The 13,341-nt window shown below is 43.5% G+C and overlaps 1 protein-coding gene across 2 annotated transcripts in view; it reads right to left on the bottom strand.

Moving 5' to 3' along the window:
- Positions 1–13,341, bottom strand: part of MCM3AP (minichromosome maintenance complex component 3 associated protein) — an 80,874-nt gene that overhangs the window by 47,149 nt on the left and 20,384 nt on the right. For both annotated transcript variants that reach the window (XM_048868919.2, XM_075118204.1), the window contains 5 exons: positions 7,404–7,601; positions 6,899–7,167; positions 4,822–4,984; positions 3,872–4,032; positions 72–313 (listed from right to left, as the gene is read on the bottom strand). In XM_048868919.2, coding sequence (XP_048724876.1) covers positions 72–313; positions 3,872–4,032; positions 4,822–4,984; positions 6,899–7,167; positions 7,404–7,601 — 1,033 coding nt within the window. The remainder of the gene's footprint in view (positions 1–71; positions 314–3,871; positions 4,033–4,821; positions 4,985–6,898; positions 7,168–7,403; positions 7,602–13,341) is intronic.

Genomic DNA, 13,341 nt, shown 5'->3' with positions numbered 1-13,341 from the left:
AAACAAGATTTGACGAGACCGGAGGTCTCTGAGCAGCAGTTCAGATGTTGGCTATGTCCACCTGCTCCTACCTGTCACATTTACACTGGCGTTCTGGATGCTGCCGGCTGGTTCCCCAGCAGCGCTCCCTGCTGTGTACTTGTTCTGCCCATTGAAGCTACATACAGGTACATGGTGAGTTACTGGGGGTAATGCTCCTCCATTTACAATTTCTCCAATGGATGCGGTTAGCTTCTGCTTAACAAACAATGACTTTCTTGGTTTGGGCAATCCTTCAGACTCCAGGAAAGCTAAGCGATTCAACTCCACATAACTAGTGAAAAAACCAAACAAGCAGACAATCAGCGTTGTGACAGCTGGAGCCTGGACAAATCCTGGAGGACACAGGGAATGAGGTAAAACATTCAGATTTATTATTGTATTTTTCTTCACCCACCTGATTTTATAATTGTTAAAAAAATACAACTAACTTCAGTGAAGATTATTTCTGTTTTGTTTCACTAAAAAAGCTTAAAATATGACAGTGGATGATAAACATAAAACAACAAGTGGTTTTAATGAAAGCCTTCCACCCTCTCAGTACACCTGAGGGGATTCTGCGCCACTGCGCGTGTGCAGAATTCACATCCCCTGCAGATTTCTTTGCTTCCCCGCAGAAAAATAACTTTCTGACAGGGAAGCAAAAAGCAGTCACACACCACTCCCTAGCAGTGCAGGTACATTGTTTCAGGCACCCGGAGCAGCTGTCAGAGAGGTAAATCACTGCGAGGCTGAAGACACCCCAGCCCGTGGCTCCTACCCTGAGCCAGTCCCAGTTGGGCTGAAGGCAGGAGAGGATGGGACTTCCTGTTCCCCTGCAAGGAGTGGCTGGGGTGGTCAGACCCACGCCCAGAAACCTCTCCCAGCTGCAGGAAGCTCAGCATCCTCGCCTGCTTCCTGACCCCATCGCTCCTCAGCTGTGGGGGGAGGGGTAACTGTAACTCCTCCATCCACTCAACCCCCGTGCATCCGGACCTCCCATATCCAGACACCCCTGACAAGCCTCGCCCGGTACATCCAGAATCCCCCTAGCCCTCCAAACCTGGACCCCACTTCACTGAACCTCAACCCCTGCATCTGGAGCCACCCTGCACCCAGAACCCCTGCCTCTGGACCCCCACCGAGGTCCCTGCACTCAAACCCCCACCCTGATGCCCCACCCTCTGCACCACCCTAAGCCCCCACATCCAGACCCCCATGACACTGACCCCCAACGAGCTGCACCCAGACCCCGAACCCACCAAGCCCCACTCCACCAGGACCCAGACCCCCACCCCCCACGGAGACTCCCCTACACCCAGACCCCTCTGCTGAGCCCCAACCACCTTCACCTGGAAGCCCCTGCAGCAAGCCTCTGTGCATCCAGATCCCCCCACACCTGGACCCCTCACTGAGCTGCCTACACCCAGACTGTCCCACACAGAATCCTCTCACCCCACACCTGGATCCCCCCTCACTGAGCCCCTCCACACTTGGATCCTGCCTGCCCGAGCCTGCCTGCCCCACACCTGGTGTGCCTGGTGTCTCTACAGGGCCCCAGGGTGTTTGAGGGGCAGGCCCAAGCCTTGTGCTGTGTCAGGGTAGGGTGCAGCCTCACCGTTGAGTGTGTGTCCCGGGGGTGGAAGAGCTGCAGGATGATCTCCCACCTTTGTGCAGCCAGTGACCTGTGTTCCCCACCACCATGCTGGAGCCTCCTTATTTATTTATTGATAAATAAAACTTGCAGAATTTTGTAGAATTTTAAAATATTGTGCACAGAATTTTTAATTTTTTGGTGCATAATTTTTAATATTTTGGTGCAGGATGCCCTCAGGAGTAATCTCAAAACAAAGAAGCACTTTTTGCAGTTATTAATTATGGACTGCAACTTCACTTCTCCCGTTGGACAAGTCCTAGCCTCAGAAAAGACTAAAAAAGAAAAGGCAACTTTTCTATGGGGCTGCATACTTCCTATAACTTGCCCTACCGCAGTGCGTTTCATTGCACTACATGCCATGCGGCATGCCCTTCCCCTACCACATCCCCAAGATGTCTTTACAATGAGAAAAGCATATACAGTACCGTGTACACTTTCCAAGCACTAGCTCAGTGAAACCAGGGCTCAGACAAGGCAGGGTGGCACCAGGTTGGCAACCCAGAACCCCCTCCCCCACCTTTTTTTTGGGAGATTGCCATCTTACTTGCCAGAATCTCGGCTTACTTTAAAAAACAAAACCCTAGTTCTCATGGTCTTGTCTATACTACAAAAGTTGCATTAGTGTAACTAAATCAATTTTAAATTGATCTAGTTAAACTGGTGCAAACCTGCAATGTAGATGTGCTTAAAGCTTACCTCAGTAATTTACTGAAGAAGCTAAACCACATTAAAACACTAATTTAGATCCTTCTATTTTTGCTATACAACCTCCAGATTCAAGGCAGAACTCTCTCCCACCTTGCCCAACTCACAGCAGACAAGCCACTACAGCAGAGATGGGCAAACCACGGCCCGCAGGACCATCCTGCCCAGCCCTTGAGCTCCCCACCAGGGAGGCTAACCCCCGGCCCCTCCCCCACTGCCTCCCCTCCCTCGCAGTCACGCCACCATGCGGGTAGTGCTGTGGGCGGCAGGGCCGTGCGCTCCTGCAGGGCAGTGCATCTGGCTCCGGCCAGGCAGCCCGGCGGCCAGACATGCCGCTCTGAGCAGTAAGGGGGCCAGGGCTGGCAGGTCCCGGGGGGACAGTCAGGGGACAAGGAGCAGTTGGATAGGTGCGGGAGTCCCCGAGGGGCCTGTCGGGGCGGTTGGATGGGGTGGAGGTTCTGGGAAGGTGGTCAGGGAACCGGGGGTGGGGGGGGTGGGGGGGGAGTTGGAAAGGCGTGGGAGTCACAGGGAGCCTATCAGGGGGTCAGGGTGTGGACAGGGGGCGGGGCAGTCAGGGGACGGGAAGTGGGAGGGGGTGGATAGGGGGTGGGGGCCAGGCTGTTTGGGGAGCACAGCCTTCCCTACCCAGCCCTCCATACAGTTTTGCAACCTCAATGTGCCCCTCGGGCCAAAAAGTTTGCCCACCCCTCCACTAGTTACTGAACTGCAGTGAAAGGTGCTAAGCATGCTGCCTTCACATCACTCGTAGCACAGGGTGCTACAAAAGATGAACTTCAAATACATACATTTATAGAAACAAATGCACTCTAGGATTATGTAGTTAATGCCCCAATGTCCCAATATGAAGGGTGGAATTTCCCAAAGTGCTCAGCGTTGGCTTAACTCATTTTCCATTTACGTCAATGGTAAAACTCCCCGACTTCAATGGCAGCATCAGGGCCAACATTAATCACTCTTGAAAGTCCCACCTTACATCCTAGCCTGTTTTCTGAAGGTTTCTAATGACACAAATAGTGTGTTCTGGTTATTAGGAACATCAAGCACAGAATTCAACAGTGACTGGATAGTTTTTCATTTAGAGCTGCAAGTCACCTTCAATTCATGCAGCTGAAGTTTTGAGACAATCTTCTGCATATTTTACTAACCATTGCTGGTAGCAATGTAGTCTGCCTGTTAGCTCTAGCATCGCTGGAAGGGACAGATTTCACGGCCAGAAGGGACTACACTGTGATCAGCTTGTCTGATCTCTTGTATAACAAAGGCTACAGAACTTCCCCAAAAATAATTTCTTTTGAAATAGAACAGATTTTTTAAAAAAATCCAGTCTTGATTTAACTCATGTCTCTTTCCTGTTGCCAAGCTGCAGCTCTCATCTTGGATCAAAGATGTGTTTGTACAGCAGCGAACACAACAGGACCCTGAGCGAGGTTTTTGGGCACTAACAAAAATACAGACTCTCCTTGCTCTTACCCATCGGACACACTCAAGCCATAATAACTTATAAAATCAGTGGCTTCTTCGCAGTCTCTAAACAGTAGCATGCGAACCAAATTATCCAGAGGAAAGACAGTGGATCTCTGAGTGTTCACAGTGTAGGCAATATTGAGCGACTTGAGAGCATCTCTGCGTATCTGGAAAAAGGAAAAAAAAAAAAAGCAAAAAGCCAAATAGCTATTAAACTTCTGGAAGACCTCATAAAATATGTATTAGACAGAGCTGTTCTTTACAACTAGAAAATTAAGAGGGCACTGTCAATAGGAAAATCGGTTTTGAAAAATTATACATTACCACCACCTTCTACCATTCAAGTGGTAAGAACTGTTTATATTTAATTTTCTTTTCACTTTTTGCATTGTTTGCTTTTTAGCTTTTACTCATTGTGGACAGCGACTCAAGCCTGGCCCCTCATGAGCGTTTTCTTTTGTTTCTCATGCACTAGCACAAGTGCCTAAGAGTTTCCAACACCGGAGCACTGACGTTTCCCAAAACGAGTCAAGGACGTCTCTTTGTTCTCTGGTAGCATTGCACCTAGCACAATGGGGCCTGGTCCATGAGATGGACTTCTAGGCACGATGACAGTACAAATCATAGGAATAAATGAGACCCCAAAATAAAAAAAACCACCCTGAAAATGTGTTCCATATTTTGTGGGATGTAAGAATATCAAATTTTAAAATGGTTATGCACTCACTCTGAAAGCAAATCCTATATTTTACATGCTTTTCTATGTTGCATTGTGGTGGAAAGGCATTTTGGTTGCTTCCTTTGTAAATCTGAGGTTTTTCTTAAAGAATACAGCAGGCAGAACTATTAGGGTTTAATAGATATGCACTGGGTTTGGCGCTTTTTGAATCAACCCTGGCCCACACTGTATTATTAGACACTGGTACACAACACACACACACACTCCTTTTTCTTACCTGGTTGAAGTAACAGTGTAAGAGACAGGCATTCAGATAGGAAGCTGCTCGCACCAACTTGAAAAACCTTACAAAGTTATTGCTGTTTAATGCAGCAAAGGCTTGAACTGCAAATCTGACCTCAGCTGAGTTTCGGACAGCAGGTTGAAACTGTTGCACTTCTCTGTTGAGACAAGAAAGATGGGAGTTTTATCATCTAAACATTAATGACCATAGCTCAACAGTGATGTCTGTGAATGTATTTTTAAAAATGGCCACTTTTAAAACACTCACACAATTAAAGATCGTCTTGATGCCTTGATAGCAAAACTCTAATGCATGTAAATTGAATTAGTAGCAGTATCCTTTCATCATTTATGCTCTTATGTAATAGTTCAATTAGCATTAGCATAATGGTATATTGTCATGGCTGACTAAGTTAATTCATTTTAAAATTTATGTATTTAGACACTTTCTGAAAAAAGAATCCCCTGTGACTAAAGTTTTGCGCTTTTCTCAGCCCAAAAGGTGAGTTTTGAGTTACTTACACATGGTGAAAAATGGAAGGTAGTATTGAAGCACTTAAAGAAATTTAATGTTTTTCTGATGCATTTAAAACAGGGCTGTTTATTTCAGTAATCAGATATTCCAAAAGACGTTTATTCAAATGTTTATATTCAAAGGTTGGGTTTTTTCTGGGTGAGGAAGAAGATTTTAGTAAATTCCATTCACCCAGTTTGGGATTGGTAAATAAAATTAGTTTTTCTTTTTACTAAAATAAGATAACACTTTACGACATACGGCAGGAAAAATGGCTGTAGTTTGAAATATGTCCCATAAATAGTCCTTAATAACAGGAAGTGAAAGTTTGAGAGGGTTGGGGTGAAAATGAATACGTTTTAGGCAAATGAAAAATAAGTTCTGAGCATCTTCACTGAGCATCTGAAGAGTAAAGAAGCCTTGTCCCTTTTATGACATCACTGCAAATTTCCCCACTCCACCCTGCACGGCTGTTGTCAGGATGCATGAGGCTTGCATTAGCACACACACAGGAAAATCTATCTCTACACCTTACCCACAACCAGCGCCTTAAAACCAGCAAAAAAGCAGATTACAAAACTTGCAGAGAGGCAGCAGTTTTAGGGTTTCTCCATAATGTTTGTTCCATTCTGTGATATCAGCAAATTCTAAACTTACACGTAAAAATCTATAGTTTTCATTGGCAATGATACAGCCATCACAATGTAAATCAATGGGATGCTGCCCTGCTAACCCAGACATACAGAAAGCTGCCTCCAGTCCAACTGGTCCCAACAAATGTGTGAATGTGACCAAAGTTCCCTCTAGTTTTTTCTGTCCACGTGCAGAATTAATTTTATGAGCAGCAATACCGAGGTAATGTGAGGCTGTGCGCCACCAGTAGAAACAAAAAACCTAGATATAAAAAAAAAAAAAATTTTAAGTTCCCATGGGGATAATTACTCCAGCCAGGACAAGTTAGGCATTTTTGAACTCACTGTCAAAAAATTAAATGTAAGCGTAAGAGAGAAATAAAATTATGAAATGCAAAGACCAGTCAAAATACTAAAACAACAGCACTTTGAAAGAATAAAATTACCGAGAATGTACGTGCATTGCAGCAAGTACCAACAAGCAGCTGGCCAGAGGCTCCAAGGCAGAGGGCAGGAGCAGCATGGCAGCAGAGGGAAGGGGCACTTGAACCCAAGTTGCCGGATGTGCACGGCACTTGATTGACTCTTGTGCAGGCGCGCAGCTTAGAGGAAACCCTGAAAGCGACCCTCACCCACTACATTTGCCTCAGTGAAAGGAAAAGCAAAAACCTAATGGGAATTATTCAAATGCTAAAAAGATTAGAGCATAAACAGTTTCTTTCTTCTCCGCTCTCTCAAAAGTAAGTTACAGGAAATGCAATGCAAAACCTGAATATATAATCATGAAACATCTCCATGATGACAATTTGTATTTTTTAAAATGTAACAGTAAAGCCTTCACCTAAGAGCTTCTAAATATGAATTCTATATTATACAAATGTTCCAGAGGCAAAAGATGAGGCAAGTGTGACAAGCTGACAATTCACCTGAGAATATCCCCCTTGTTGAGATTCAGCAGCACATTGTAGCCTCTGAACTCTGCTTCACTCTTGCAGTAAATACCCTTATTAGCCAGGTCCTGGTACATCTCCTTCAGGCTCTGCAAACATTTAGTCATGTTCTCATTGTTGATCTTGGCATCAAAGGAGGACATGGGCTCCTCGCACAAGTGGTGGGCACAATGAATATGAAAGCGAGTGCACTTCTCAATCAAGGATACTGTTAGAGGGTCACAAAGATGTTGCTGGGTTATATCCTGACCAAAAAGAAAAGCAACACATTTGTAAATTTAGAAATAGTTACAAACATAGCCAAATAGATAAGTCATTGTGAATTCCAGCTGGAATTCATATTTTATATTTTTCACACAAGCATTCTACAGAAAACTTTGTCGAAAAGATGAGTCTTTTTTTTTTTACTTTTTGTTTAATTTTTGAACTGCTACAGGTGTATTTTGGATTCTGTCAAGTGGGTCCAAGTGCCAAGGGTTACCTTTCTTATTCCACGTGTCCTATTCCATACAAAGTCATACCACTCTCGGTAATTCCCTTCCCCTTGGTCCATGATTTGGGTAACTAAATAGTCCATGGTCATGCGCAACACCTCTGAAGGTCTCAGTTCATGGGGCAAAGGCTCCTCCTGGTCTGCCGAAGACCTGCTGTATTCCTTTATTGCAGCTGCATGGTTTACCTGAGAGAGCAATCAAAGAAACACGGAGTGTATATTAAAATCCTGAGTATTAAGTTGACTGTGTTAACATAACCATTGCCAAATATCTACTTTCAGAAAAGAGTAGGCTATTGAAAAAGAGTTTGACATTGTCCACACTTGTGACCAACCCTTGCTGTGGAGAACAACATCTTTTACATAAGAATGGCCATATTGTGTCAGAACAATGGTCCATCTAGCCCAGTATCCTGTCTCAGATAGTGACCGGTGCCAGATGCCCCAGAAGAAATGATCAGAACAGGGCAATTTAGAGTGATCCATCCTGTCATCCAGTCCCAGCTTCTAGCAGTCAGAGGTTTAGGGATACACAGAGCATGGGGCTGTGTCCCTGACGATCTTGGCTAATAGCCATTGATAGACCTAATCTCCATGAATGTATCTAATTCTTTTTTGAACCCAGTTGTTCTTTTGGCCTTCACAACATCCTCTGGCAATGAGTTCCACAGGCTGACTGTACATTGTGAGTAGTAGTACTTCCCCTTTTGTTTGTTTTAAACCTGCTGCCTATTAATTTCATTGTGTGACCCCTAGTTCTTTGAAGGGATAAGTAAACACTTCCCCATTCACTTTCTCATACCATTCATGATTTTAAGAGACCTCTATTATATGCCCCTCCCGTTGTCTCTTTTCTAAGCTGAACAGTCCAAGTCTTTTTGAACTCTCTTCCCATGGAAGCCGTTCCATACCCCTCATCATTTTTGTTGTCCTTCTCTGCACCCTCTCCAATTCCAATATATCCTTTTTGAGATCAGGTAACCAGAACTGCAGAGAGTATTCCAGGTGTGGGTGTTGCATAGATTTATATAGTGGTATTAGGATATTTTCTGTTGCATTATCTATCCCTTTCCTAATGGTTCCTAACATTTGGTTAGCTTTTTTGACTGCCGCTAAACACTGAGTGGATGTTTTCAGAGAACTAGCCGTAATGACTCCAAGATCTCTTTCTTGAGTGGCAACAGCTAATTTAGACCCAATTGTTTTGTATGCATAGTCGGGATTATGTTTCCCAAACTGCATTACTTTGAATTTATCAATATTGAATTTCATCTAGCAGTTTGGGGCCCAGTCTCCCAGTTGAGTGAAATCCCTTTGTAACTCCATGCAGTCTGCTTTGGACTTAACTGTCTTGGGTAATTTTGTATTATCTGCTAATTTTGCCACCTCAACGTGCATCCCCTTTTCTAGACCATTTCAGAATATGTTGAACAGCACAGATCTCAATACAGATTCTTGAGGGACACCACTATTTACCTCTTTCCATTGTGAAATCTGACCGTTCGTTCCTACCCTTTGCTTCCTATCTTTTATCCTGTTACTGATCCATGAGAGGACTTTACCTCTTATCCCAGGACTGCTTACAAGCCTTAGAGAGGGACCCTGTCAAAGGCTTTCTGAAAGTCTAAGTACACTATACCCACTGGATCCCCCTTGTTCACAGACTTGTCGACCCCATCAAAGAATTCTAATAGATTGGTGAGGCAGGATTTCCCTTTACAGAAGCCATGTTGGCTCTTCCCCCACAAATCATGTCCATCTGTTTCAACCCATTTGCTGGTACTGAAGTTGGGCTTGTTGGCCTGTAACTGCCAGGATCACCTCTGGAGCTTTTTTTAAAAATGGGTGTCACATTAGTTACCTTCCAGTCATCTGGTACAGAGGCTGATTTAAGCGATAGGTTACATACCACAGTTAGTTCTGAAATTTCACACTTGGGTCCTGGGGACTTCTTATTGTTTATCAATTAGTTCCAAAATCTCTTTTATTAACACCTCAATCTGGGGCAGTTCCTCAGATCTGTCCCCTAAAAAGAATGGCTGGGTGTGGGGATCTCCCCAAAGTTCTCTGCAGTGAAGACAGATGCAAAGATTGCATTTAGTTTCTCCGCAACAGCCTGGTCTTTCTGGAGTGCTCCATTAGCACCTCGATCATCCAGTAACCCAACCGACTGTGTGACAGGCTTCCTGATTCTGATGTACTTAAAAATATTTTTCTGTTAGTTTCTGTGTCCTTAGCTAGTTCTTTTCTGGCCTACTTTATAATTATTTTACACTTGTCTTGCCAGAGTTTATGCTTCTGTTTTCTTTACTAGGATTTTTAAAGGATATCTTTTTGCCTCTGCCTCTATTACTCTCTTGTTTAGCCAGGGTTTCATTTTTTTTGATCCTCTTACTTTTTTTTTTTATTTAGGTATACATGTAGTTTGAGCCTCTATTACGGTGTTTTAAAATAGTCTCCCTGAAGTTTTCAGGCATTTTACCCTTGCCAATGTTCCTTTTCGTTGCTATTTAACTCATTTTTGTGTAGGCTCCATTTTGGAAATAAAATGCCACTGTGGTAGGTGTATTTCACATTTCCCCCCTTAAAAAGATGTTAAATTTAATTACATTATGCTCACTATTATTGAGCTGTTCAGCTATATTCACCCCCTGGACCAGATCCGGTGCTTCACTTAGGACAAAAGCAAGAATTGCCTCTCCCTTTGTGGGTTTCAGGACAAGCTGCTCCAAGAAACTGTCAGTTATGATGTCAAAAAATGTTCTCTCTGTATTCCTTCCTGAGGTGACATATACCCAGTCAATAAGAGGATACTTGAAATCTCCCATCTTATTGCATTTTCTGTGTTTGCAGCCTCTCTAGCCTCCCACAGCATTTCACAATCACAGGTCAGGTGGCCACAATCATCCAGGTCAGGAGGTTGGTAGTGTATTCCTACTGCGATACTCCTATTGTTCAAACATGGAATTTCTATCCATCGAGATTCTATATACAGTTTGATTCATTTACAATATTTACTTTATCTGAATCTATGCTTTCTTTCAAGGACAATAAGGCCATTGCGGAGAAACTAAATTAATTCTTTGCATTGGTCTTCACAGTTGAGATGTGAGGGAGATTCCAAAACCTGAGCCATTCTTTTTAGGTGACAGATCTGAGGAACTGTCCCAGATTGAGGTGTCATTAGAGGTGGTTTTGGAACACACTGATAAATTAAACAGTAATAAGTCACCAGGAGCAGATGGTATTCACCCAAGAGTTCTGATGGAACTCAAATGTGAAATTGCAGAACTACTAACTGTTATCTGTAACCTATCGTTTAAATCAGCTTCTGAACCAGATGACTGGAGGATAGCCAATGTGACGCCAATTTTTAAAAAGGGCTCCGGAGGTGATTCCTGCAATTACAGGCCTCAGAGGCCTGACAGACATATTGTCAGACATATAGATGAACATAATTTGAGGAAGAGTCAAGATGGTTTTAGTAAAGGGAAAACATGCCTCACCAATCTACTAGAATTCTTTGAGGGGGTCAACAAGCATGTGGATATAGTGTATTTAGATTTTCAGAAAGCCTTTGACAAGATCCCCCACCAAAGGCTCTTAAGCAAAGTAAGCTGCCATGGGATAAGATGGAAGGTGTTCTCATGGACTGGTAACTGGTTAAAAGATAGGAAACAAAGGGTAGGAATAAATGGTCAGTTTTCAGAATGGAGAGAGGTAGATAGTGGTGTCCCCCAGGGGTCTGATCTGGGCCGAGTCCTATTCCACATATTCATCAATGATCTGGAAAAAGGGGTAAACTGTGAGGTGGCAAAATTTGCAGATGATACAAAATTACTAAAGATCGTTAAGACCCAGGCAGACTGCGAAGAGGTACAAATGGATCTCTCAAAACTGGGTGACTGGGCAACAAATGGCAGATGAAATTTAAAGTTGATAAATGCAAAATAATGCACATTGGAAAGCATAATCCCAGCTATACATATAAAATGATAGGGTCTAAATTAGCTGTTACCGCTCAAGAAAGAGATCTTGGAGTCAGTGTGGATAGTTCTCTGTGCAGCAGCAGTCAAAAAAGCGAACAGAATGTTGGGTATCATCAAGAAAGGAATCAATAAGACAGAAAATATCATGTTGCCTCTATATAAATCCACGGTACACCCACACCTTCAATACCGCGTGCAAATGTGGTCGCCCCATCTCAAAAAAGATATACTGGAATTGGAAAAGGTTCAGAAAAGGGCAACAAAAATGATTAGGGGTATGGAACAGCTTCCATATGGGGAGAGAGTAATAAAACCGGGACTTTTCAGCCTGAAAAAGAGACAGCTAAGGAGAGATATGACTGAGATCTATAAAATCATGACTGATGTAGAGAAAATAGGTAAGGAAGTGCTGTTTACTACTTCTCATAACACAAGAACTAAGGGTCACCAAATGAAATTAATATGCAGCACGTTTAAAACAAATAAAAGAAAGTATTTCTTCACACAATGCACAGTCAACCTGTGGAACTCCTTGCCAGAGTATGTTGTGAAGGCCAAGACACTAACAGGGTTCAAAAAAGAACTAGATAAATTCATGGAGGATAGGTCCATCAATGGCTATTAGTCAGGATTGGCAGGAATGGTGTCCCTAGCCTCTGTTTGCCAGAAGCTGGGAATGAGTGATGGGGAGGATCACTTGATGATTCCTATCTGTTCATTCCCTCTGGGGCACCCAGCACTGGCCACTATCAGAAGACAGGATACTGGGCTAGATGGACCTTTGGTATGACACAGTCTGGTCGTTCTTATGTTCTTATATAGTGCCACTCCTCTACTAGCCTGACTTACTGTGTCAGTCCTATATATTTTGTACTCTGGTATTACCATGTCCCATTGATTAGCCTCATTCCACCAAGTTTGCGTAATGCCTATTAAATCAATACCTTCATTTAATGCTGGGCACTCCAGTTCACCTATTTCAGTATTTAAACTTCTAGTATTTGTATATTATACCAGTTGTCCCCCATCTGTCATTTCTGCAGGCAGGGCCATAACTACTGACTTGATGGTATTTAATTTATTCACATAAAGACTTTTGTATGGTCCCCACCACTATAGTATTTGAACACTTTGCAAATGAGCACCCCTGTGAGGCTGGGCGGTGCTATTATACCTCTGTTTTAATGGTGGGGAACAGAGGCACAGAGAAACTGAGTGACCCATCCAAGGTCATACGAGGAGTCTGTGGCAGAACCAGAACAGAATTCTGATCTTGAGTCCCAGTCTAGTGCTTGCACCACAAACCATCATTCCTCCCAAAATATCCAGAGTGGCTTCAGTCACAGCTGCAGCACTTCTCTTTGCTGCCTGAAGAGGAGGCTGCAGTGCTCACAGGGTGAGGAATAACTGTTTTGAGAAGGAAGAAATTCATCCCAAAATCAGCAGGGTGTCTTGTCAAGTACATCAGGAAAAAGTAGCATTCATCCCCGAATGAAACAGTGTATAAAAGCCCAGGCTCTCCTCCTTTGGGAGGCAGACACACACACAGACAGGTCTTGGTCAGATTCAGTGGGATGAATGAGCCCTTGCTTACACCACAGACAAGACAAAGCTGCTGTATTTGGACTACAGGTATAAAAGCGGATCAAGATATATTATAACCAAATGCTCAAATACAAAATAGGGGATAACTGGCTTGGCCGTAGCACTGCTGAGAAGAATCTGGGAGTTGTGGGTCAGCAGTGTGATGCTATTGCAAAAAAAGCAAATGTAATTCAAGGTTGCATTAACAGAGGCATAGCATGCAAGTCACGGGAGGTTAGTCACGCAGTGCTGGTTAGGCCTCAGCTGGGGAACTGTGTCTAATTTTGGTCACCAATGTATAGAAAGGATGTAGAGAAGATGGAAAGGATCCAAAGAAGATCAAAGATACAGAA

Source organism: Caretta caretta, chromosome 11, assembly GCF_965140235.1.
Source record: "Caretta caretta isolate rCarCar2 chromosome 11, rCarCar1.hap1, whole genome shotgun sequence".
Taxonomy (NCBI): Eukaryota; Metazoa; Chordata; order Testudines; family Cheloniidae; genus Caretta; species Caretta caretta.
The sequence above is the reverse complement of the archived record's forward strand: the minus strand, read 5'-3'. Positions and strand labels throughout refer to the sequence as shown.